The sequence below is a fragment of the Polistes dominula genome, unplaced genomic scaffold, assembly GCF_049000335.1.
Source record: "Polistes dominula isolate Pdom_NZ unplaced genomic scaffold, Pdom_raw_medaka contig_373, whole genome shotgun sequence".
NCBI lineage: Eukaryota > Metazoa > Arthropoda > Insecta > Hymenoptera > Vespidae > Polistes > Polistes dominula.
This window is the reverse complement of record NW_028300899.1, coordinates 4,917,266-4,944,837: the sequence shown is the minus strand read 5'-3', so window position 1 is coordinate 4,944,837 and position 27,572 is coordinate 4,917,266. Positions and strand designations below refer to the sequence as shown.

Sequence of the window (27,572 nt, the reverse complement as noted above, 5' to 3'; positions counted from 1 at the left end):
TAGAGTCTTTGAGAGAAATAGAGAGAGTTACCTTTAAACTTCTCATTCGATTTGATCGAAACGTTAACGAGAAAATTTCGCTTTAGGTTAAAATCGTTCGATTAAAAAAAAAAAATCCTCTCTGGCTTTTTCTTCTGTTCCTGTTTTTTTTTTTTCTTAATCGATCTCGTGAGAAAATAGTAGGTAATAGTAGGTAATACCTACAAATACCTATCTTCGTAAAAGGTAAAAATAAGAAAGTTGTTAAAAAAGAAGTAGTAAGTCGTGTGTATTTTTACGTTTTAGAAAAAGACCATGTACGTGTTGATCTCTATTACTTAAGTTAGAAGAACTTGCTTGAATGTTTGAAAAATTTGTCCAACTTGAATGTTTGCCGATTGAACAAAACGTACTCTCTCTTTCTCTTTTGCTCGCGCTCGAGTTTCTTCAAATTGAGAATTGAGAAAGAGTAAGAGACTCTTTGTCGGCTAGCAAATGCTTTTTGGTTTCTACGTGCTAACGAGAAAATTCTACGACGACGACGACGACGACGACGATAGAAAAGAGTAAGAGAGAAAGAGTAAGAGAGAGAGAAAGAAAAAGGGAAAGGAAAGTGCCTTTCGCGGAACATCTTCTGGAGTAGCAGAGGCGTACTCGTGAAAAGTAACTTCCGCGTGCTCGTTGAAGCCTTGCCGAGGGTTTTTATTACCCACTGTCCCTTTATACCTCGAAGTGTGCGTATGTTATAGCGGCACACTCGACGTTCTTTTGTTGACAAAGAGTTTTCGGATAAACCTTGTGGCTCTCCCACTCGTTCATCCCCCTTATACGTTCCTGCATCCTTTACCAGGGTAAAGATGAGAAGCGAGAAATAAAGAAAGAAAGAGACAGAGTGATAGAACTTATGCATGGACCAGCCACCTATCAGCATATACATATACATATATACATATATCTATGTAATATATACACGTGTAATAGAAACAGAGAGAATGAGTGAGAGAGAAAACGTGTCTCAAACCAAAATCGTAATTGGATTCGAAGAGGATAGAAAGAGCGAGTAAGAGAATAAGAGAATAAGAGTGAAAGAGAGAGAGAGATCTCTTTGCCTTCACTGGCCGACCCCGGCAATGTCACAAAGTATAATACGAACTAATTACCCTGTCGTCGTCAAAGCTGCACTCGACTACCACTCCGGGACAATGAGTGGGCACTTTCGCGATGTTTTCTGCATACGCGGCATCGACTCGCAAAGGCTTACGAGAGATACCGAACGTGAGAGAAGAGCCTACCAGGCTTGTAAAAAGAAAGTAATAGAAAGAGAGAGAAAGAGCGAATATTATTTTTACATCATCTTTATATATTTAAAAAGACAAAAAAAATATCCTTGGTATTCTACCAAGAACCAAACACATCCATATCTGAAGATAAATTCGAAACAAGTCTAAGAAAGTCTCGAAAGTCTCGTTTTCCCTTTGATTCTTCCACCACCTCCACCTCCTCCTTAATCGAGAAGGAGAGAAAGATGAGTAGGAGGGGGTAAAAAAAGGGGTAGTAAAAGAATACCTGACTGTACTTTCGATCGATCGTTAGGGAAAGAAGCTTTGGATGAAAAATAAGAAAAGAATCAGAAGAAGAAGAAGAAGTAGAAGAAGAAGAAGAACTTTGAAGAGTCGATGCCACAAAGCTTCCGCAACGGTGGCTCTTAGTTCTTTATGACAAAGACAGAAAAACAGAGAGATAGAGAGTTAGATAAAGAAAAAAAGGGGTTGAGGTGGTAAATCAAAGCAGGTACCATCATCCAGGAACGATGACCATCGTGCGAATATCCGAGGGAAAAATACTGTAATTAGCCTCTTGCCTTTTCCCCCACTCTACTTTTCTTCTTCTTCTTCTTCTTCTCTCTCCCTCTCTCTTTCTCTTTCTATTTCTCATTCTTTTTCGAAGCCCTTCTTATTCACAAAGTAGAAGCACGTTTCGACGACATTAGCTTCGTTTCATTCTTTCTTTCTCTCTCTCTTTTGGTACGCGGGGGTGGAGAGGAAGGACCTCTGAGAGAGGGAGAGGGGGTAGCAAGCTTTCTGACGACGCCATACGCGTTCGATCCCCCTATACACCCGTTCAACCTTGCTATGAGAATGAGAATGAGTAAGAGAGTGAGTGAGTGACTGAGAGAGAGGGAAAGGGTGGACTCGTATACAGCGTAGAAACTTCAAAGCTCCCGAAACGATTGTTCGGCAACGCTCCCGCGTGTACCTCGAGAGCACCGGGGCGTTTCGAGGGGGTTGGTAGGGGTGGTAAAGTACCCACGAATATACACCTACCCCTTTGATTACCTCGACGTTGTTACTCTCTCTCTCTCTCTCTCTCTCTCTCTCTCTCTCTTTGTGTCTTTCTTTTTCATCATCCTTCTTTCAATTCTTTTTATGTTGCTTTCTTCTTCTTCTTCTTCTCCTTCCTCTTCGAGAAAGAGATAGCTCATATGCACTTATTTTTTTGTAGATATGTATCAAAAAAATAATAAAGGATAGATAGGAGTAGGAATATTCTGACGTCGATTCGTGAGATGAAGAAAAACAAGATGATCCTCAACACGTTGGAGGATGATACACCGTGTCACGAGAAACAGCATATCCAACAACTTTTTGAATGTATGTATGTGTGTGTGTATATTATGTACATGAAAGTCAGAGATGGTTTCCTCTATGAACGAGACGCGGTATAGCGAAAAAAGGTTCGTTAATTTTACGAGCTCTCGTTTGACCCTTTGCTTTGAGAGACGATACATCTCTGAGGAATAAAAAAGAAGGAAAGAGAGAGACAGAGAGAGAGAGAGAGAGGAGATTAGTTTGATGGTGATTATTAATGTTCTGGTTTAATTTCTTTAGGTATTATTTAAGAGGTTCTTCTATAAGAATTATCGATCGATCCAGTTTAAATAATTATTTGTAGTAATATTTTAATTAGACGGTTTTACATTAATTACATAACGAAGTCGTTTTTTTGCTGTTAATAAAGGATAAATTGAAAATTTGTATGTTCCATTTTATAAAATTCTAATGGCATATTACTCAAGCTATTTCACGCGACCTCGTTCCATTTTTTACCAAAATTCTCTCTCTTTCTTTCTTTCGTAAAATAATTACTATAATTAATTTATAATAAAAATTTTTCAAAAAATTCTCGTTAACGTTTTTCCATATTTCTATAATATTGAAAAGAAAATTTCATTAAATAATAAACGTATTTTATAAATAATTTATCGTAATAATTCTTAACAAATATATATTTAAATTGTGTTATATAATTTAAAAAATATCCACAAATAAAAAACATAATAATTGTACTTTAAACGATGATACGTTATGCACATATTAATAGAATGTCACATACATTCCACGAGAGAAATGAGAAACCAGATTCGAATGATTTAATCGAGGAAAATTTAGAGAATCACGTGTATCCCTTCGAATGTCGGTTATCCTACAGAAGAGAGAGTGAGAGAGAGATAGACATAGACTAACTAGAGTTCTCGATACACCTATTTCCTATTGCAGAAATAGCTCTCGCAACTATCAATGGCAAGCCCCAACCGGTATTCACCGGAACGTTCAACCGAACGCAGTGCTTATCTCGATGCATTGTCTAACTGCAAGTTGCAATGGCGGCAGTGGCGTTCGTGTTGCATCATCGTGTTGTGTATTCCTCTCTCTCTCTCTCTCTCTCTTTCTCACACATACTCATACACACATACATATTCACTGTGGTTCCTATATAAACCGATGTCTGGAGTTGTTCCCATTGTACCAAGAGTCGCAGCTCGGACGTTTCCCATCCGGTTGTATATATATACTAACCCTCTACATCGCGAGACGATGACTATGGCGATTAAAAGAAAAAGAATGAGAGAAAAACTAAGAACTATAGGGAGAGGGAGGAAAGAAAAAGATCGACAAGTGTATTATTTTGTAACTATTTCGATATTGTATCAATGAACATACAAACGACTGATACTTACCAATGTCTTTTCTTATTAATCATTGTACGAAGAACTTTCGTGGTTTTTAGTATTCGTAATAATAGTTATCTTCCTTTTCTACCGTGTTTTTTGTATTCTTCTTTTGTATATCCATTTTTCTTTCTTGTACCATATGGCAGAAATTCGTGTCATTCTAATTTATTATTTGTACATTATTTTTATTATGTATTATTATATTTGTACGTTAACGAATTGCATAATTTTTAAACGTGGAAATAATTTTTATTTTTGTGTGAAAAGAAATTTTCATCAAATTTTGATATTTTTTCTTCTCAAATCTTAGCAACATTTTTATCGATATTTTTTGTTTAGCTCAAATACAACTTTTACAATAGGAAAACCAAAAAAAAAACAAGTATGATTAATAACTTACTTCACTTTCTCATAAATATTTGATAGGAACTAAATATTTCTTTACTTTTCGCTTGTCCGACTATTGTTCGTGTGCACTTAAAGGGTTAAAAGGGTGGACATTCGAGTCAGACGATTCATAAATAAAACGTAAGCCATTCCTCCCTTGTGAATGTTATTTTTACTCGTTTTTTTTTTTTCGTTGCGTGATTCAACTGGGTTCTTGACTGTAGCCGATACTTTCCACTGGAGAAAAAGGAGTACGTCGAACGATATAATTCATTTGATATCGGGGACTTAGAAATGTCTCTTGGGTCGCACCCTCGCTATCGTTTAAAATTACGAGCGTCATTACCATTAGTCGTGGTAACTTAGTAGGTTCTTTTACACATCCTTATTTCTCTCATTCGTCTTTTCACGCTTTAAAAACCAATGTGAGAAAGGGGGGGAAAAGAGCAAGGGGAAAGGGTCATGTGTTTTTCTTTTTTTCGATTGTAACAACTCGAGGATGAAATTGTACAATAATTAAATAAATTTATATCTTGTTAAATCATACACACACACATACACAGATTTATAATCGATCGAGCAGAAGTGATTTTTACAAAGATCGGTAAAGATAATAACGTGAGAATAAATATAATTTGAGTAAGGTAACGTCATTAGCCGAAAACGTTGTAACTCAGGTTAAAGGAGGAAAAGAAAAAAGAATTGAAAGTAAAAGAAACATGCAGTGGATGGGTTCGAAAAATGAAGCTCTTCTTCTGAGAATGTTTAATAGTCCGAACGAAGAGCGCTGATTAACTCCCGTGCAAAGAAAAGGGCCGCATAAATGTATACATAAGCGAGTAAAGCGAGGGCCGATAACGAGCGGATGGAAATTAATTAAACGTTTGGCGCAAATTTAATTTCATTCTCGCGAAAGGTGCGCTAACCGGTTATTCCCGTGGCTCATTTCGCACATTGCGAGACTTGATTGTTTTGCATAAGCTCGCTTTGTGAATGTGCAGAAGCTACTATGCGAGTTCTCGTAAAAACATTTCTTAATGTTTAATAAGATCGACATAAGACAGAATGAAAAAGAAAAATAAAAACAAAAGGACAGATTAAATTTCTTGGAAAAATTGAAACGCGCGCAAATAGAAACTTCACGTTTAAATGTTTATTTCGATTTTCCTACGTATGTATGTAAGTATAAGATTGCAAACAAGTAAATTCATCTTCATATCATAAGAAAAGGACATATTTAATTTAAAAAATAAATAAATATTTTCTGTAAAAATATATTTTTTAATTTTGTTATATGTATTACTCTATATATGAGTAAAATATCAAATAGGAAAATTCTTTTTCGTATAACTTAAGATGAATAGGAAGAAATACATATTAAATATCTTAGAAAATTAGAAAAATAAAAATGTTGTTATATATATGCATATATGTATATACTTGTGTGTATAAAATTGCAATGAAGGGGATTGTTTTTGGTATCAGTATCAAGGATGTTTTCTCGAGTGGTCTCTCAAGTCGAATTATTAATATCTTAATTACGAACGACTCGTTCTTGCGAGGTCGTCTGGTCCCTTTTGACTTGAAGAAAAAGTTAGATACTTCTTTATCTTCTTTCTCATGTAGGGAGTTCTCCTTTTCTTTTTGTTTTTTTGTGTTATTCCGTTTCGATTCTCGTCACGTCGACTTAACGTGTTCCATACAGTCGTGATACACACGGTAGAGAAAACGGCAATGGGCTTTTAACGAGATCTGTTCGAATATATTCATCGGGGGGCCGATGAACTTTGAACTCACGTGGATTAAATTTATCAGGATTTATTTGAAATTGTTCGCGTTGTTAGGTGACCCCCTAGTTGCTATAGTATAATACCAAGTGTTGTACGAGGATTGTACGTACCGGTCGTTGGGGTTGGTACGTTTTACGTGTCGATTCGTTCAGTAACCATATTAATCGAAATTTGTGGCTACCATTTCCGAGGTTATCCGCTAATTACTCATAGAATCAATCAAACCAGGTCGACAGGAGAACGATCGACGATAAAATATTCGTTTTAATATGACGTCAACGAATGATTCAACAATAATTCTTATAATTTGTTCGTTTACCACCAACCTATAACTTTCAGCTTAAAATATTTTTATTTAAAGATCGAACGATCAATTTATTATCCGATTATTACATATTTACAATTAGAGTGATAAACGATTGTAAATATATTCGTGTATGCATATCAATTGTATATTTAACTTATCTGAATAATTGTAAATATATTCGTACAAATAGTAACTATAGTATTCATAATGAGTGAGTGAGAAATTAATAGAGATTTATATATAGGGTGTCTTGTAACTGGTGGTATATAAAACAAACTCTATGAATTTTTATATAACTTTGATTATATGAAATACGAAAAAACCTTTTTGCTAATTCAGTGTTAATTTATTCTAACAAACTGTATATTATAAGTGTTTCATATTAATAGAAATTATAATATTCATAATGGGGGAAAGAGATTTATTAGAGGGAAATAGATAAGTGTATACTTAATAATAAAAGATATAGAATGAATATAGCGGCACGTAGCAGATAGGCAAAACGAATTGCAGTGAATCGTTAATTACGACGCCTTGATAAGCGATGTCTTTTGTCGGGCAACGACAAACATTTTTCTCAGCCTTCTCTAATTCAGCCGGTCTCAAATATTTACTCAACGAAGTGTACTCTTTCCACGCGGCTCTTCTTTTTTATTTTACTATCGCACCAATGAATTGTGATCGTTGATAGAAAAGAAAAATGGTCTTGGTTACGTAATCTAATTAATTCTTTCAAAATAAATCGTATTATCATTCTTTTATCTTTTCTTTTTACTTTTATTTTTTCTTAAATTTATTTTATAATCGATGATAAGAAACTTTTAATTATTGTTAGAATATATTATCCTTTATTATATTATAAATAATTCATGAACTGAGATATATTTTTAAAATAAAGGTGAATAAGTAACTTTTACTTAAAAAAAGGTTCGTTGTTTAACGAGAATTGATAAAATTTAAATCACTGTTACGTAAAATATTTTTCGTATAATAATAAAATTACTTTTATATAAAAATAAGTTTATAGTAATTACATTATAATTAATATGTAAAATTATATAAAAATCATTACTACTTAATATTAATATTATTATTTTATATAAAATTTATTTTATAGTCAAATGATAATAATTGAAAAGAAAAATATATAAATGATCCATGAAATTATATTAAAATAGAAAAGTAAAATAGGATGAAAAAAAATAATACCTGTTTTAAAATCAAATTTAAATCACCGTAAAGTAATAAAGAAAAGATTGAAAAGAAGAAAGAAAAAGAGGATTGGGGGGGGGGGGTACATTTGCATTGAGTAAGGTCGGAAGTCGCATTAGATCGATCACAAGGATACAAGGAACGAAGGGCCGAAGGGCCGAAGGGCCAAAAGGTATAAGAGCGTAAAAAAGGGTGAGCTTGGTGTCTTACACGCGCGCGCATTCACTCTTCCAAATGCTTGAGAGCTGACCATGCTCTCGTGAAAACGAACTCAAACGCAAAAGGTGGAAAAGAAGGAGGAAAGGTGGATGCAAAAAAAAATAAAAAAAGGAAAGAGAAAGAGAGAAGGAAAAAGAGGAAGATGAGAAAGATGGGTGGAGTTGTAGAAGGAAAAGAAGGAGGATGAGAAAGATGGGTGGAGTTGTAGGAGGAAGATGAGGAGAAAGATGAGAAGATGGAGGAAGAGGAAAAAAGAAAAGGACAGAGAAACATAGGAAAAGCAAACGAAAGAGGAATGCAACACGCTTGCGCGCACGTAGATGCGCCAGCTATCGTTGCAGCGTCGATAAAAGCGTGGGTCCATCCACGGAGCGTGCATTTCTCGTGCGCCTGTAGTACCGGCAACCCGGCATACGCGAATCATCCTCTTTTACCATCCCAGTTTTACTATAAGAAAATACAACAACAAAATACAACAAAAAACTCCATCCAATAAAAAAAAATTCAATTGGACGTTGATCATTCATTTTTTCTTTTTCTTTTTTTAATATCTACGATTAACAAATGAGAAAAATTGATTTAATTTTATCTTCAATAAAAATAAATCGCAATTATTTATATGTGTAATAAACAAACGATTTTTATGAACGTTTATTATTATAGACATTATCTCGTGTTTTAAAGTGTGTTGATTTTTTTTTTTTTTTTTTAATTTCCTCTCCATTGAGTGAAAATAAAAAAAGGAAGGTGAAAAGAAATAGGGGAACGACGAATCGGACGTTGTGATAGTGTCGTCGTGTGGTGAATTTATTTGAGATTTGAGAAATCAATCGAAAATAAGTAAAAAAAGATAGACCAATAAGAGAGACTTGATTTAATTAATCAAAAATTCTCTTGGAAAATTATAAATAAAATCAAAGAAAAATAATACTTAAATGTGTGTATCTGTGTGAAATATCAAATACTGTGTGTTAAAACCCGGACTATGATCATAGATCGTCGTTAACGAGATACATCGAGATTGATACCTGATGAATCAGGTAAGATAGATACCGATTAAACAATAAATCGTTTTTTTTATTTCATATTCCATTTGGAATTGTCTTCTTTTGTTTCAAGTCATCGATTTATATTCAATTTTAATAAAAAATTATTTAAATAGAAATACGTGGATACAGTTGTTCATTTGAACATTCCTAATAGATTGCATTCTCATTTAGAAAAAAAGAAAAGGATGTTCAAAGTAAGAAAAAGATGAGAAGATCATAAGCAGCGGTTATTAAAAGTCACCGACACGTGAAAGCCTCGAAGGCGATGTGGAAACTTTTTGATTGGAGAAAATAGAGTGTCTGATAATAAAGGAAAAACCTAGACGAGTTTATTTTTTTAATTTTTATTTCTATTTTGTTTGTTTTCGTTATTCTACATTCGTTTCTCCTCTTCTCTCTCCTGTTTTCTTTTACACATTCTCTCTCTCTTTTCTTCTTTTTTCCCCTTTCTATGTCTGTCTCTTCGTAATTGCGTCGATTAACAGGGACAATGGAAGGTGACGCGATATTAATGATAATAGAACCGAGGTAGATGAAACATCGACTAGACGTCGAGTCACCACGAATATTAATGTGGTTGACATGCTAGAATACACCATGTATATATTTATTATATGTATATTATATGTGAACATATATAAATATATATGTGTGTCTGTCTGTCAGTGTATGTATATAGAATATATATATATATATATCGGCGGGGCGTCGTTATTCAACGATCGCTTAACTTATGCACGATACAAAAGAGTCCATTAACGCGCAGCGAGAGGCTCTGCTCAGCTCAGCTCAGCTCGCTCGCTTTGAGTCTCGTGGATATTTTTCTGAAAATTTGTGCGTCCTGAATCAGCGAACAGCAGCAGCAGCAGCTAGCAATGCCACGTCGGCGGCGGCTTGGTTGGTTGGTTGGTTGGTTGGTTGGTTGGTTGGTTGGTTGGTTGGTTGGTTGGTTGGTTGGTTGGTTGGTTGGGTATTCAGAGTACAAACGTTGAATAGAAAAAGAGTAGTGGTGTATAAAAAGAGAATGAGTACGAAAGTGTAGGAAAAAAGACACTGAAACAAAGTTGGAGATTGAACCGAGTTAAAGGTAAAGAAAGAATGAAAGAGAGAGATAAACAAAGTGAAAGAATAAACGTGTTAAGAAAAGAAAGAGAAAGAGAGAGACACGGGAGATAAAAATGAAAATAATTAACGAGTTAAAGAAGACAAAAGTTAGAATAATAATTAATGAATTAGACACAGTGAGAGAGAAGGATAAAAATTTAAAAAATCAGTGAATTAAAAAGAAGGAAGATAAATGGTGTAGAATAATGTATTAGGTTAAAAAGACATACGAATTAAAAAAAAATTAATACATTAGACAAATTGAAAAAAATGAGTATTATAATATCTTATCGATAAACGTGTGTATGTTATTGTATATAAAAAAAAGAAAACATAAGAGAGTGAATGAATGAATGAATGAGTGAGTGAATAAGAAAACAAGACTGAGTCTCTCTTTGTCCAAGGGAAGTAACATAAACCCTCCCCCATTCGTCACGGATCGCCCCTTCGGTAACGAGGGCTTTGAATCGGACACACTGTCACGTCGAAACACGAGCTCCGTAAGTGTCGGTCCCGCTTCATTAAATTCTGTTGTATGTTGAACCGCATTGTAGACGATATATATTCGGAAGATGGGACACCTGGCGAGCGACAGTCGTCCGACGCGTGTAGTATACCTACGACAATGGATCTGAACACCACCCTCGCATTGTCCTACAATTATGTCTACTTTTCTGTTGAAAAGTCTGACTGAATTTCTCATCATTATCATTCACACTGTTTAGTAAATTAGTAGAGATCGTTCTTCTTATTCTTTTTATATAAAAAATATGCACACCAATTTAAAATGGAATTATTGATTCGTGTGAATAAATAAAATATAAATCTTGTTAATTATACAAATTGATCCTTTCAAAGATGATATACTAAATGCTAAACTAGTTATATTTTGTAATGGAAAATTTTGTATTTTATGACATATAGTATTATTAGAAATATTGTTTGATTTATTATTTAAATTGATACTTTTAATTATTATTAATTTCTTTTATTTAAATCTTAATGACGTTGTGTTATAAATATTGTTTCATTATTTCCTACAAAAATAGTTTGATTAGAAATAAATTACATATACAATCTCGGAAAAATAATAAAAAGATACTTCTATTAGAGAAAATAAATGTAAAAAGTAATAAAATCGAGAGATTACAATAAAATAAGATAAAAAAAAGAGTAGATAAGATAAATGAAGATAAAATGAATTATAACGTTACTATAAACAATTATTTCCTAATTAAATCGTTGAAGCTTGTCTTCGTCGTGTAGGCGTGTAAGAGAATAAGTATCCCTATCTATTTCTATCTCTGTCTACAACCATTCTCTCTCTCTATCTTTCATTCTGATATGGTGGGTGTGGGTGGTGGTCGACACGACTATGGTGGGTGGGCAGCAACGGTCCCCTCGCCTACTCTTCGTCTCGGTTGCTGTTCGTCCTCCTATCGTCGTGGCTGGGTGACAGCAGGAAATAAAGGGCCGGCCGTGCATTAACGTCGACGGTCAAAGGGTCGCACCGAATATCGACCGAGACGCTCGACTCTCGACAGCGTTAAATTGCCATTTGTCGAGCGGGGAATGCTTCTGGTTAATGCTCGCTGAATATCGGCCAATATACTGGCCGCCTCCTCTTCCTCCTCCTCCCTCACCATCCTTAGTAACCCTCCTCTCTTTTCCTTCTATACCTCCGGCCAACGAGATCAAACCTATGTCAATTCTGGACCAACCAAATTTATCTCTTATATTTCCTAACCCCTCCATTTATATGTTTTAATATGTTAATGTTGGGAACAACGTTATATAATATGTTAATTAATATCTACAATTTTTATATCACAAAATTAGTTATAGAAAATAATGTATAATCTGTAGTTAATAACGTTGATTAAGATATTAATATTTATAAAGATGAAGTATGCGTTCTAAAATATTTTATATTATTGATGAAAGGTATAATTTAGAAATTAAATAATTGTCGAAACTAGAAAATTTCATATTTCTATATGCATGAGGAATATTTGATAAAAATGAGTTTTTTTGTTATTAAATTTTCTATGAACGATTTGGATAAGAATATTTCATGAAAATTATTTGCTTTAATCTTGAATTATGTCTAGCGAATTTTGCATTTATCAAATTTCTTTTCTATTTCGTTAAAATTTACGTTCTATCAAATTAAATTTTGATCAAAATATTCAATAAAATATTATGTATAATATTTTGCCAATAAAAACGTTATCTATTGCAATATTGAAGATTTAATATAAATAATTTTCAAAAATAGTATTGAAAAAAAGAAACTCCTATGTCCTTAGTTGTATAAAGAAAATATCTAAAATTTAAATAATAATAAAACTAAAAAAAGAAATTCATTTTAATAATTACATTAGCATATTACCGATTGTTGTCTCTATCCGCTAATGATCTTTTTTGTTCAAATTACAGCACCGTAGACGTTATTTCCCGTACGATAATCACGTAACTCGAAGCAATTTCACACGGATACCTGTATCAGAAATAGAACGGAAATTCGTTGAACTGGAATGGAGAGTGCGGAGTTCTTCTATAACCATCGGAATCGTAAGTCTAGTTTAAAGTAATTTCTAGAAAAAACCTTTTTTCTTGTTATTTTTCCTTTTTGCTATAAGCCCTTTCTATCGTCGTTGACTTAATTTTCCTTGGTCTACTACGATTTCATCCAGAAACCACCAGGTGAGGGAAATGACATAGGGTGGTGGCATAGAGGGGTATGGGGGGTAGGATACAACGAGAGAATATAGAGAGGCGTTCTTCTATCGTATCGTCCGAAAATTACTTTCGCTATCCTGATCGCGTTTCCGATCGAGTTGCCGGGGCCAGTACGGAAAACTCGATACGAATTACAGCCCGGGGGTGCAATATCGGCCATTCGAACGATCCTCTCTTTCAACCTCTGACTACCTATAAACCCCCCTCACCCTTCCCCTTCTTCTATCCTCTCGATGGAGAATCCTCTCGAGTTCCTATACATACTATCTCCCCACCTCCACACCCCCCATAACATTCTCTAGACCATCTTTTTTTTTATATCTTTTCAATTTTTTCATTTTATTTTTATTCTTTGCGAATGATCACATACAATTCTTTTTTTAATTCTTTCTTTAACTCATCATTTATTAATTACTAGGATGATCTGGCTACACCTTGCTGTGGCCTTATTATAAAATGTTAATTTAATGTAATATTAAAGTATATAGTAAATTATAACAACACATAAAATAATATTACAATTAGAATGAAATATATAAACTAATAATACACGACAAAATATATAAAGTAAGGTTATGTCGTATGTAAATTGAAATTGAATTGTAATACAGCATCATTTATTGAAAACTTACAATACCTAGAGACCTAGATAACCTTTAAATAATAAATCCTTAAATTAGCAATAAAAAATAAAAATAATCGCGATAAAAACTATCCTGTGCACTAAGTCGAAAAAAATCACACAAAATAAAATAAATTTCATTAAGATCGGTTCAGTAGTTTTAAAAGTTCATCGGAAACCAATAATGTGACACAGACTTTTTATATATAAATATTAGGAATATTTTTTAAAGATTTTTTAAAGAAAATGCAATAATTACTGTATAATAATAATAATCATGATCATCTAAAGGAAGACGAGACAAATCGATGTCGTCCGCCATATTCATCGATATCAAAGTCTACTGTGCAAATGGATACCTATCGGAAGGTTGCACATAGATAGAAAGACAGACAGACAGACAGATAAAGAGAAAGAGGGAGTGAGAGAGAGAGAGAGAGAGAGAGAGAGAGTAGTACGGACCCTATTGAGTTACGGTCGTTGAACACGCGACGGCTGCAAAGGTCTGTATCAGCCACTCGTGGAAATCCCGGTACAGGGTGGTGGTTTACCCTCGCAGTGACTCGACCATTCTCTCGTATCCACCACGTCGTCTAGCATCGAGACGCAAGCTAGGTTGCTAGCTACCTAGCTAGCTAGCAACCTAACTAACTCGCTTTTCTCCAAAGGATTTAGCGAATACGACAGAATTTATACGCTCTTCTCTATCTTTCTCTATTTCTCTATTTCTCTATTTCTCTATTTCTCTATTTCTCTATTTCTCTGTCTCTGTCTCTGTCTCTGTCTCTTTTTAATTAAGTAGAAACTTCCTTCCTTCCTTCCTTCTTCCTATAAGTCGACACTTTGGGATTTAGCCTTTTAGAAATAAAATTTTCTATTTGTGTCGACAAATTTATTTTCAAATATTTAACATCAATATTGTCTATCCTTTCCTAATTATTCTAATATTTAGTTTTGGTTTTGATTTCATTTTCTTGCCGTTTGTATTCGAGGAATATTTGAAAATTCATTTTTAAACAGGATTTTATATTCTTACATAATATTTGATGAATGTACAAAGTAGCTTTGAAAAAAACTAAACTGAACAAGAATAAAAATAAAAATTTCTTTTTACAAGTTAGTTTTATAAGTGTTATACTATATTGTATAACTGTAAATTTTATCTTTCCTTATTTTAATTTAGTAAAATCTTTCCTATCTCTATTTCTCTCTCTATTTTTCTTTCTCTTTCTATCTTTCTCGCTCAGTTTCGTTCTTTTTTCTTTTCTTTTCTTTTTTTAAAATAAAACCTTCACGTAAAATAACATAAATGAGGTGAAGTAGTTTTAAGAGTCGAAATAGAAAAAAAGGAAGGGTATGCGAGATTTTCTCATTTCCTTTTTTTTTTTTTTTTTTTTAAATCATTCCTAAGTATTTCTCTCTCTATTTTCTTTCTTTTCCTACGAAGAAAAGTTGAAAAGCTAGACGTTTCTATGAGACGACAGCTACGCGGGATGATAGCAGAAGAGTTTTGCCGTTCGAGTTTTATCGTTTCATCGGTGGAATCGTTCGTACCACTTGCGACAATGTGCTCGACTCGTCTCTATTAAGAGTTGAACTGAGCTTTAGAAAGGGTAAAACGACGTACAGAACCTCGAGCAGATGCTAGCACGCTTACCAATACACACTCACGCATATATGCACGCACGTTTATATGTGTATTTTTTTTTCTTTCTCTCTTTCTTTCTCTCACTGTGTCTTTCATTCTGTCTTTTTTCCCTTTTTTCTTTCTTGTGAACAACACAAAACGAATATTCCGTTAGTCTCTCTCTCTCTCTCTTTCTCTCTCTTTTTTTTCTCTTTTTTTCTAGTTCTTTTCTTTTTTTTTTCTTTCTTTTAGCGAATGGTTACAGTTACTGGCAGGGAGAAGATCGTTCAAGCAACCCCTCCGACATCATCCGTCTCGGAATTCTTTTTCCCTTATTTCTGTAAATCCAAGACGAGAAAGGGGGGTTTACCCCACTCGTCTTTACTCTTCCTTCCCACCCCCGTCCCTACTTTTCGATTTGTGGGAAGAAATGACGCGACATGGACCGATAAATATTCCTAGGTTATATAGAGAAATACCTTGGAGGGTTATAAACCCTTCTATCTATCTACCCAGTTTTCTATCTCTATCTCACTTACACCTACTTCTTCTTCTTGGATTTAGTCGTGAAAATAGAATAGAAAAAAAGATGGAATAACGTTCGGAGTTTTCTTCTTCAAATGAGGGTGGTGAGATGGGTGGGGATATCAGGTAAGATGGCACTTATCCGTCAATCTAAAAGCATCCCATATTGGTCGTTGTCAAACTCGTTCTTGCGTAAAATTTCAATTTTCACAGGTTTTTTTTTTATTTCATGAGATAATAAAGTATATACTCGAAAAGTATCGATATACAAATTGAAGATGCGTTAGAGTAGTTTTCTATTGGTTATCATTTCATACATTCGTCAAATATTTATCATGATACCCTGAGTTATTGCATTTATTAATTCTTATGCATATAACAAGATTTTCCCATAGGTATTATCACAGAAATAATTTATGTTATCCAAAGCAGCAATCTTCTTCTTCTCGTTAACCCCTCGTTCGTTCATTCATTCATGCATTCATTCATTTTCTACCCTCTTCTCATCGGTTTTTTATCGACCACATGTTCAACGTGAACACACAGGTACTTGCATGCACTGTCTATTAGATCTTATCAATTTTTTGTTATCCTACCTTTTTCAACAGGATCGATCTTACAAAATCTAAATTATTATTTCAACTAATATTGAAAATAAAAAATTGTTCAAAATTAGTGGTATTTTTTTGGTACATCGATTATAATCGATACCAAAAATTTTATTGAATATTGATTATTATTGATATTATAAAAAAATCTGTAATAACAATTAGATTTTCAATTATTTAAACTACGAGTTTAAATTAAAAAAATACGAAAATAAAAAAACTACGAGATTATTACATTTTGTTTTGTTTATTACATTAACTATATTGATACACATACGGTATTGTGATTAACGTTCGTGTTCATTGAAAGATCGTACCCACGGTATCACCCTCAAATCATCTCCAACTACTCCAATGTTCTCCTATTCTATTTTTTTTTATTTTTCTTTTTTTTTACATTGACAAAGAACACGCGATGCTTTTCATCGAAAGGAAAAAAAAAATACAAAAAAAAAATCGCGGTCGAGGGGATCGTAGCTTTTTTACTCTGCTCGTAGATTTACGATCAAAACATTCTTCATGGCAAACACTAAGAAGAAAAAAAATCAAAGAAAAAGGAGTTACGAGTAGAAGAAAAAATAATAATAATAACAATAAAAAAAAGAATAAAATAAAAAAAGAGGGGTAGAAATGGGTGGAGGGGAGGGGATGGTAAAGAAGAGGGCCTAGGTGGGGAGGTGTTGGAAAATGTAAAGACAGGTAGGTGATGGGACGAAGTAATATTACTGGTAGCGCCATTAACGCCAACTGCAAAGCTTCTGTCAAGGTGGTGGTTGTGTTTAGTGGTGGTAGTGGTGGTTGTTCTTGAGCTTATGCGAACGTGTGCGCGCGCATATACGCCGTGCCACGCTTCCGTGCTCGTTAAAAAACTCTCTCGGTTAGGTACATATCCGAATGCCTTGCGAAAAAAAAAGAGAAAGAAAAAGAGTAAAAAAAAAAAAAAAAAAGAAAAAAGAGAAATAGAGAAAGAGAAAAAGGAAAGCGACTCTACGAATGCCTTTGTGAAAGCCGCCATCGCGTGAAACGCGCCCTCTACCTACGCCCACGCAAAGCACGCGCGCGCACTCACTCACGCACGCATGCACGTACAATTATCAATACGTATATTTTCAAACGCATACTATATTTCAACGTTACACGGCATAAGTGCGGCAACATTCGGCGGGGAAACGTAGAAAACGCCCTTTCTAAACTTTCTGTATTTTCATGCAAATTCTTTTTCGTTTCTCTACCACCCCCTCCCCTTCCACCCCTCTCTCTTTCTCTCTCTCTCTTTATTTCTTGCTGGCTTTTTCTCTTTCTTCAACGCGCAAACAGCGTTCTCTTTTTATTTCACCTTTCAGGAACACGCACTTACGCACTCTCATGCACGTATGCACCTATACATGTATATCACGTATGAAATGCATGTTCACGTACAACACACATTCGTTATATCCCTTTTCCTCTAAGTTTTCTTTATTTTTTTTTTTTTAATTCTCTCTCTTTTTCTCATTTTTTGGTTCTTTTTCATCGAGTTTGCGTAACCATTGGAAAATTAGTATTCGACCGGGCACATCGAAACAACCTTTTTTCGTATGCTGTACGTACACGAGTATATTCGTCTCTCTCTTTCTCTCGACGAAATAACGTTGGAACAGTGTCCAATTTTTTTTCTTTTATTTCGAAGATTTTTCCGGAATTTTGGTGACACTTGTCTGAAGAAGAAACACGTAACCAACGTGCGGCAACTCACTTACGATTCGAAATAACCTTCGTTTTCGTGATTACATTGTGGTATTTCATTTTGTTAAATCACGAATATCAATTTTATACGAAGCAAAATGAAACGATTTAATTCAAATCAGTACACGGATGTGATTTTAATTGAAGAAAAAATAATGAATTCTTTTTTAAAATAATTATTTATAATTGAAGGATCCAGCTTAAGAGGAATCTGCACGTTTTACAATATATTGGAAAAACATTTCCAATAATTTTAACATCTCTTCTTGTTTCTTAATAATTTATTTTTCAATTTTTAACTACGTAAGAAAATAAAATATCCCTAAAAAAATATTCTATAATAAAAATATAGTTTAATGTTTAATTTTTAGCTTTTAGTTCTTTACCGATGCATATTTGACATCCAAATTTCTAGATTGAAAAAGTTTCAATCTAATTTTGTAGTATGGATACCGATACTGGCATCAAGTTCATAAACATCGCAAATTTTATTTTCCCAACCTATGATATGCCAGCTTTAAAACTCACGCAAATAGTATTGTCAGATACGATGAATATTAGAAAAGTTTTGAGATTTTAAAGTCATAAAATTAACCAGGTAAAATACGAAAATACTTTTCGTAAATCGATAAGAACATTCCAAGAAAAATTTAAATAATAATAGAAATTACTATAGATCCATCGATTTTGTTCATTTTTATATTATCCAAATATTTATTTATTTGGATTACTCAATAATATAATCGATAATGGAAATTTTTCCTCCAATTCCTTCAAAAAAAAAAAAAATGTTACAGTATTTCTAGCTTTATCTAAAAGATAAAAAAAATTACATTGTGGATCTTAAAGATAAAATGTCTTGATATATATTATAGTGAAATCCCAAATGGAAGTAGAAGGTAAGAAATAAAAAACAAAAAAAAAGAACAAAAAGGGGTAAAATAGTTCTAGGTGTAAGAAAGCAAGTAGTAGTGGATAATACTATAACAAAGCTCTTCCGTCCATTTCTCTAAGCTTCCGTCTATTTCTTGGACGTGTTATAGTAGGGTTCATCACGTCAAAACTATTCGTGGGTTAAAGCGTTGGTCCCTTTCAAAGCGGATTATAGCTTTTTCCCTTTGGGAAACCTTAGAGTTTGTCATTCCTTCTAGATCCTAGAAGATGATCTTGAAAGATTGAAAGAAAGGAAAGAAGAAAGAGTGACCAATCATATTTTGTTGTTGTGAATGCATCCATCATCGATGATAAAAGGCTTTTATTTTTCGACATACGTCAAAGAAAACGTTCGTATCATTTCAAGGAAAAAGAAAAATATTGAAGAGGGTACCAAAAAAAAATAATAGAAACTCGAACTCAGAGAGGACGAAAAAATTTCCAAAAAAAAAAAAAAACAACCAAAAATCAGAAAAGTATGTAGAAAAATAAAAAGAAAAATGTTTCAAGAAAATGTAATTCGCAAGAGAATTCGCGAAATACTTTCGGGTAATCTTTCGTTCGTTTATGGTTCCTTTACTTGTATTCGTCTCGTATGCACCTTTCGAAGGTGAGAGTTTGTAAGAGATAGAGTGTGAGTCCTTTTAAGTGATTGAACACTCCATCGGAATACTCGTCGATATACGCCCAGCGTCATTCATCAAACAAAGTGCGTCTTGGTTGGAGACCATTTCATAAAGTGAAATCCGTCAGTTTCGTGCATGGTCCTCTTCTCTTCTATTCGTAGATACATACATATGTATTTACGTATGTATATATGTATGTATGTATGTTATATACAAAGTCAAACGAGGCCGATAGAAATTGTGAAACATTTTTTACTGAATACTGAAATTATTTTCATCCTCTTAAAATATTCTAATATATCTTTCTTCATCTGATCATTTTATATTTACATTTATATATTATTAAGTTTAATAAATTAATTCATAAATTAATTACAAAAATAAATGTATATAGATAATCTTTAAAATATGCCTAAGTGTTTCTTTCCATTAGGATTTGTCAGAATTTTTATCAGGGTTACCTTGAAAAAAAATCCTGACAAAAATACTATATTTGCTATTTTCAATTAAAAATAAATAATTAGACATTACTAAGTACTAAACTAAATAAATAAAATAATGTCATTAATATCAGCACATTCCATATAATATTATATCTTATAGGGTAATACTTTAGCACGAAATTATTATAATTCATCGAACGTAATAAAACATATTTAAAATCGAAAGACAGGAGAGATTTTATAAGACGTATATCAGTCATGGCGTTAGAGTGAGAATTAATCTTTTGATGTTAAGCAGTGTACCGGTCAGACTCTCTCTCTCTCTCTCTTCTCTTCTCTTCTTTTGCGTGTTCGTACCGTAACCTTTTATTTTTTTTTTATACGTGCTTAAGATCAGTCTCGATGAGAACGGACGGGCCTCTTCGTTTGGGATGTTTCTCAAAGAGAAAAAGAAAAGGGGGAGTTGAAGAATGAGGGGGAGGGGGAAGATGAGTTAACGGGTACCTCAGAATTACGACGAGTACACAAGCATCGTTTTATATAGAGACCACGTGAAGACACGATAAACGATTTGTATAGGCGTCTGCTAATCTCATCGACCTATCCTGTCTCTTCTTCTTCTTTTTCTTGGTATTAAAAGTACTCCCTTTGGAATTTCAAATAGCCTCCTCACCATTAGGTACTTACACATATCCAACAAGTAGTGTATTCTTTATTATGATCATTTATGCACTTATGTATGTAATCGTTTCATCTAAATTTGTATAAATATTCCGTTATCACGATCGAATTATAAACGAGACCTTTTTCATTAAATTTTTTTCTTTTTCGTCACCAGTATCTTTATGGTGTATCGATAATACCGAATAGTGATTTTGGTTTAGAAAAAAAAAGGGAGAAGAAGGTGAGAATGATCATAAATTTAGGAGATAAGTTTCGGCCTTCCCACGTTCTAAGTAACATCTACATTTCTAATCGGTAAAACTTTGAAACTTTCGACTAAACGTCATAGATCAGTGTTCCTAGGAAATAGTCAAAGGAGATAGTTATCTTTCTGAGCTATGAATATATAAGGAAAGATAAAACCAAATTTCATTTTTATACTTTGAATTGGTGCTATTATATAGAAAATTTAATAGAAAAGAATACTTAGATCATAAATTTCAATTTAATCAGAGAAACTAGGAAGAAAAATTATGTAACTTGTCTATCGTTAATTTCTCAGAAACAATATTTATTAAGGGGTTTTTTTTTGAGATGATAAGTTAGGTTGGCCTTTGCAATAAATTAACTTATACATTTAACAATTATTATTCACAAACCATTATCAAATAATTTAAACAATAAGTACAAAATCAAATCATTTGACAAATTTACTACAAACACATAAACGCATTATAAAACTTATTCATAATTTCTATAACAACTATAATATTATTATTATCATGAATAATAAATTAAATAATCTAAACCAATAATAGACTATACACAATCGTTTTGTAATACTAAAAAATAAAGTCATTAATTAAAAGACCAATCATTTGACTAGTTAGGGTATAAATAGGTATCCATAAACTGTCGGTAAGGTTCAACATTAAAGAACCATAAGAAAGAGAAGGAGAGATTATAGTACATAAGAGGCCCTCCTCGTTCATCTAAAAGAATCAGGATGATGGGAGTTCGCAGGAGTCTTCCTTCGTGTGGTAAGAATCGTGTCGTATAGCAAGCAAGCAAGTAACCTTGGATATCCCGTCGCGTTTTAGTTGGTTGGTTGGCTGGTTGCCTGCCTGCCTGCTTGCCAGCCTGCTTGCTTGTCTATCCAGTCGTTTGCCTGTTTGCTTGGCCGTTCTCTTGGCTGCCAAGCAAGCAAGCGATGGGTATCTCGTAACCGAGGATAAATTGCCGTTATTTATACGCCTGTCACGCGCCTCATTGTCTCGTAGCTCACCGTCTAGCTCATCCACGGTTAGGGAATATAAAATAATAATAAAAGGCGTAGCTTGTTGTTGTTCTTTCTTTTCCTCTCATATTTTTTCTTTCCTTCTCACTCTCTCTCTCTCTTTCTTTCACTCTCTGTCTGTCTCTGTTTCTTTATAACTTTTTAATTTACCTTTCCGATGGTAGCCTTCTTTCTTCATCCTTTTCCTAATTCTTTATAAGTTTCCTAAGCTTTATAAGTTAAGTATCAAATTATACCTACTGTCTTGTTTTATTTTGGTATCGTTCGAATGAAAAACAGGGCAAAAATAGATAGGATATGTTATAAATTTTAGAATACTTTGTTTAATGGAATATTCATCGTCATGCGAAATACGAATTTTAACTGAAATTGTTTTTGGGATACTGAAATATGTTGTATTGCATTCTCCATGTGTCTTGGTTTATAAACGTTTTGGATATTGTAAACAGTACTTTAACTTATTCTTCTTCTTCTTCTTCTTCTCTCGGTATTTATTTATTCGATTATCTTTTTTAAATTCAACATCCCTAACTCTTATATCCTTTCTTTATTTTTCCTCCTAACTATATTTTATTCCTAATGATAATAGCAATAAGTTAGGTACTCGTTGAGATTAATGATTTTGAAAAAAATAAATGAACGAAAAGATAGATAGATAAAAAAAGAGAGAAAGTGAGAGAGAATCAGTGAATCATGGGGTGGTGGAGATGGGAGGGTGGGAGAAAGAAACAAACACGTTGGTGAGATTTATTATGCGAGAAAAGAGCGGAGTTAAAGAATTATAACGATCGTGTAACATTGTCCACCTAAACGAGAACGAACCCAACGAAACGAGGTTGGTAAAGAACGAGCCTAACATCTGAGAAATCACAGCACCAGTTGAAGAAGAAGAAGAAGAAGAAGAAGAAGGAGTTAAAAAAGAAGACCTAAGAAGATGAAGATGAAGAAGGAAAGAAAAGAATAAGCATGAGAGGAGAGTAGTCTACGAAAAAAGGAAGCATATTGCGAGGTAGCAAAAGAAGAAGAAGGAGGGGCCCCGTAACTAACGCACCGTGAAATCCAGTGGGCACGCGCCATTTCACTTAGCCCACGGCGGCTCCTTTTTCCGTGTGAGAAGAAAGAGAGAGAAAGAGATATATAGAAAGAGAATGAGAGAGAGAGAGAAAGAAAGTAAGATAAAAGGAAAAAAGATGATTGAGAGATAAAAAGAGAAAGAAGAAGTAGAAGAAGAAGAAGGTGAGGAGGAGGAAAAGGAGGAGGAGGAGGATTTTCTCTCCATCAGACTCGTCTCCAACAATTCAACGTCGTCCTTTTCCCCCTCCTCTTGCTCGTGATTTCGTCCACCACACCGTAGCCCGGGGGTCATCGATTGTGTCAAAGCCCCCAAAAGAGAATCGTCTCGATCGTTTAAACATTCTCTGACCTTTTGTCTCAGGCGTGAACCCTTCGGACGATAATTGTCAGAATTATCGTTCCTTAACGAACACCCCTTCACCCCCTGCCTCTCCCCCCGTTTCTTTCGGAGAAGATTTTCATTTCATTCGTTTGACCCTTCGTCTAGACGGACGACTTTCAAGTTTCATTTCTTTCCTACTGTTAACATTACCAACCCTTCCCCCATTCCCCATCTTTTCAAAAATGAATAATAAATTAGAAAAAATTTTTTAAAATATCGAAGAAAATGAAAAGAAACGAAAAATTACAAATATTTGAGATGTATTAAGTTGATATATGTTTGTAAAAGTAAAAAATACAAATTGTACGTAAGTACGAAGTATACGGTGACATTGAAATAAAAAATTTTTAATTATTAAAATAATAAAATTACAAAAATAAATGTTAATATTTAGAATTAAAAAAATAAAATAAAAATATCTTAGAACGTCTTTTTCTATCTCTATATTTTTTTAAAAAGATATTAATAGAAAATAAAAATTATATGTAAGTACGAAGTACGATGACATTGAAACAAAAAATGTTAATTTATTGAAATAATAAAATTAAAAAAATAAAATTCAATATTCGCGAATTAAAAATATTTTTGAACGTTTCTTTCTTCTTTTTTATAAAAAGATATTAAAAGGAATATTAATATAAAATAAATCAAACGAACGAATCGTGAAAAATAAAAAATAAATATATTTAATTGTATCTGTCAGTGAAAAATCTTTTTAGAAATTATTTTTTTTTATTTTTTTTTTTCTACAATTTCCATCTTCATTTTACGGATATTCATTAGGTGAGGGGAATTACTAAAATATTTAGGAATTATTCGTGTTCTCGGTTAAACAGATACGAAGGGAAAATTAAATGGTGGACATTAATCGTTTCTTATTACGGGATTATGTTCGTTTAATTTAGGTCCTTCAAAGGTAGACATTGATTTAGGCAATTCACGAACACAAAAGAAATATATATATATATATGTAACAAGAGAATAAAGAAAGAGAATAAAAGAAAGAGTGGCACAGTAAAAGAAAAATGGGGAGGGAAAGAAAGAGAGTGATAGAAAGTTAAAAAAAAAAAACCAGAAAAAAACAGAAAAAAAATTAAAAAGAACCCCTCATTCGCGGGAAGCTTGAATCATTCGTTAATTTACGATTTTAATTGACAGCAAAGCGCGTTATTTCGCGGTGATTACACTTTATCCGGTTTCCCATCGGTTTAACTCAACTCTCTCTCTCTCCCACCTCCACCCTCACCCCTCTCCCATCATTTTTCTATTTTTTATTTTTTTATTTTTTTTTTTAAGTTTTTTTCCTCTTTTTCTGCCCTCTCGCAAGCGCCTTTGTTCTTTTATAGCTCCAGGGCAATTGGCTTTACGAAAAAGCTACGCGAAGCTTTTTTTTCCTCTTCTCTTCATTCTCCTCCTCCTCCTGAAAACGAAGAGAGGAGAAAAATCGTTTTTCAGCGTTAAGCTTTTACTATATATCCATTTGTTCGTTCATCTTTTGTCGACAAAAAATTTTTTGTTCAAATAGTAAAATAGTTTATATTCCGGACTAAACGAGTTAAATGAAAAACTCATTCAGCGATTCCTTTACAAACTTGTTATATATTATAATCATAATTATTATTTAAAAAAAAAAAATTGAAGAAGAAGAAGAAGAAGAAGAAAAAATGATCCAGTGAAGAGATTCTGACCAGAAAAAAGAAAACGAAACTATAATATAATTCGTATTGTTCAAATATTGAATAAAATATAAAATATTTAAAAAAATCTAACAGGAAGTAAAGATTATGGTTATCCTTCTATTGTTCGTAATCCTTAGGGTCAGAGAAAACAACTTGAGATACAGCTTTCAGACGATATATAGTGTCGCAAGATTTTACCAGAATGTAGTCACCGTGGACGGACATGTAACAGAACGAAAACTATACTGTTCGTGCATAAACTTATCCTCTTTACGAGAAACGGTGTCGGTTTCCAGCGAAGCGTAGGTTGAAAATGTTACGAGATGGTGGTAACCAAAAACCAAAGTATATGGTATAATCTTCTTAGTAATATTCCACGATAATGGTAAAAAAAAAATAATAAAACAATTTGTTTTTTGTTTATTAAGAATGAGTTTGTATATAAATGATAAATAAAAGAAATTTCATATTTATTATACTGTAATGAAGAAATGTAATATAATATGTAAATTTTTATATAAAAAGAAACAAAGATATTTTGCATAAAATATTATAAAAGTGGATAGCATAATTTTGATAATAACTTGAATGTATTTGACAGGTGACATATCATAGAAATAATTGAAATGAACATTTATATGATATTTTTGATATTCTGTCAAAAAAGTGAACGTAAATGAAAATACATATGAAAAGAAAAAGGAAAAGAACATGTTCAACTTCGGCATTAAAATATGAAAAAACTTTGAACAATAAAGTAAAGGTATATAAAATTCAAAAGAAAGAAAAGAATGAGAAAAAAAAGAAAAATTACAAAAGATATTTTTCAAAAATATTAAAATTCGCGTATGCATATGTGTTATAGGAGCTCGTAATAAGAGAAATGGAACGACTGCAAAATTTCCCTGGATACGTTTTCTCATAAAAACTCTCCATTATGAAAAGAGGTAGAAAGATCGTCTTTTACCAACATTTATATACATATATACATATATCTATATATATACATTCTAGCAAATATCGAAAAAAGGATTAAATCCATACTAAAGAAAAGAACGCGCGTGTCGTATTTGAACCGTACAAGAAACAATGCACTAACTCTCATAGCGTGAATTTCTCAGATACCTTCGATGATGTGGTTTCTTTCTTTATTTCTTTCTTTATTTATTTCTTTCTTTATTTCTTTCTTCCTCTTTACGCGACTGAACACAATAAATTTCCATTCCGTCACACGCGTGTGTAGTACTCTGCTCATAGTTATATGCAGAAAAGTGCAGGAAGGGTTAAAGAGAAAAAAAAGAGGAAAAATAAAAAGAAAGGAGAATAAGGTGGAGGAAGGTAAAGGTGTAAAAAGATAGAAAGAAAGAGAAAGAGAAAAAACGAGAGTATGAGTTAGAGAGGAAAGTACAACGAACACGAATACACTATCCATCTATCTCTGTCTATCTTACACAATTTAAAAACTCATTCTCTTTCTCTTTCTCTTGCACATTCTGTCGGTAGCGTCTTGAAGAGTTCTCTCAGCGTGTAGTTGCCGAAGGGTCGAGGTGTGAACGAAGAACCACAAGTGCTCTGGAAAGGGCAGCCCTCCTTTTTTTTTTCTTCTTCCTTCCTTTATTTCTTTCTCTCTCTTTCCTTCTGGGTAATCCAATCCCTTTCACAGGACGACGAATACAGCAACAGCAGCAACCGAACTGAGCCGAACTAAGCCGAGTTGAGTCGGTGTTGAGTTGAGTTGAGTTGAGTTAAGTTGTGTGTTGAGTTTAACTGCGAACGGACGGACGAGTTTTACAGAGTTACGCGTTTTCCCCCCACACCCACAATTCACGTAGGAGGAAAGTAAGTATATACGAACGAGCAAACCAACGGACACGAGCTATAGCAAACGACCTTAATCAGGCACCGTCGATCGGACCGAACCGACGCCCTTCCATTACGGAGAAATCGTTTCAAGGGTTTCGAGTCCCTACGATGACTACTACTACCTGCATACATATACATACGTTTTCTATGCATATTGTATTTACTTTCTTTGATTACTAGCGTGTTTCCAAGATTTTCTTTTTTTTCATTTACTTTCTTCATTTCCTTTCTTTTTATTTTACTTTAACTATCATTTCTAAAAAAAAAAGATTTATTGTAATAAAACAAAAAATATAAAGATCAAGCAACGTATTGCAAATTAGAACTACTTTTTTGCTAACCATATTTTTGTTTTTTAGTAATCAGTAATTTATTTTTTTTCACGTTTAATAATATAATAATTATATTTAAATATATAATATATATAATATATAAAATTACTTAAGATAATAAAATTATATTAATTATTTATTTATATAATAAATAAAATTTATATTTAATTTTATATATATATTAATAAATTAAAAATAAATTTATATAATAAATAAAATTAATATATTATATAATGCTAAATATACACTATAAAAATAATATTACATATGTAACGTTAAATAACTTTAATGATACCATTTTCATTTCTCATTTTGTTCTAGTATCAAAACAGTTAGTACGTCTACAGGAAGATACATTGTTTAGTTAAATAA

General features: G+C 33.0%; 1 protein-coding gene across 3 annotated transcripts in view; it reads left to right on the top strand.

Annotated features, from left to right (window-relative positions):
• The window catches only part of fz2 (frizzled 2), a 128,111-nt gene that overhangs the window by 27,327 nt on the left and 73,212 nt on the right, over positions 1 to 27,572 (top strand). The window contains exons 1-2 of one of the 3 annotated variants that reach the window (XM_089179367.1): positions 2,482 to 2,630; positions 12,499 to 12,633. In XM_089179367.1, coding sequence (XP_089035493.1) covers positions 12,597 to 12,633 — 37 coding nt within the window. In that variant the 5' untranslated portion in view covers positions 2,482 to 2,630; positions 12,499 to 12,596. Of the gene's footprint in view, positions 1 to 2,481; positions 2,631 to 8,285; positions 8,947 to 12,498; positions 12,634 to 27,572 lie in introns of those variants that run through there. The other 2 variants (XM_015318062.2, XM_089179366.1) reach the window with 2 other exon arrangements.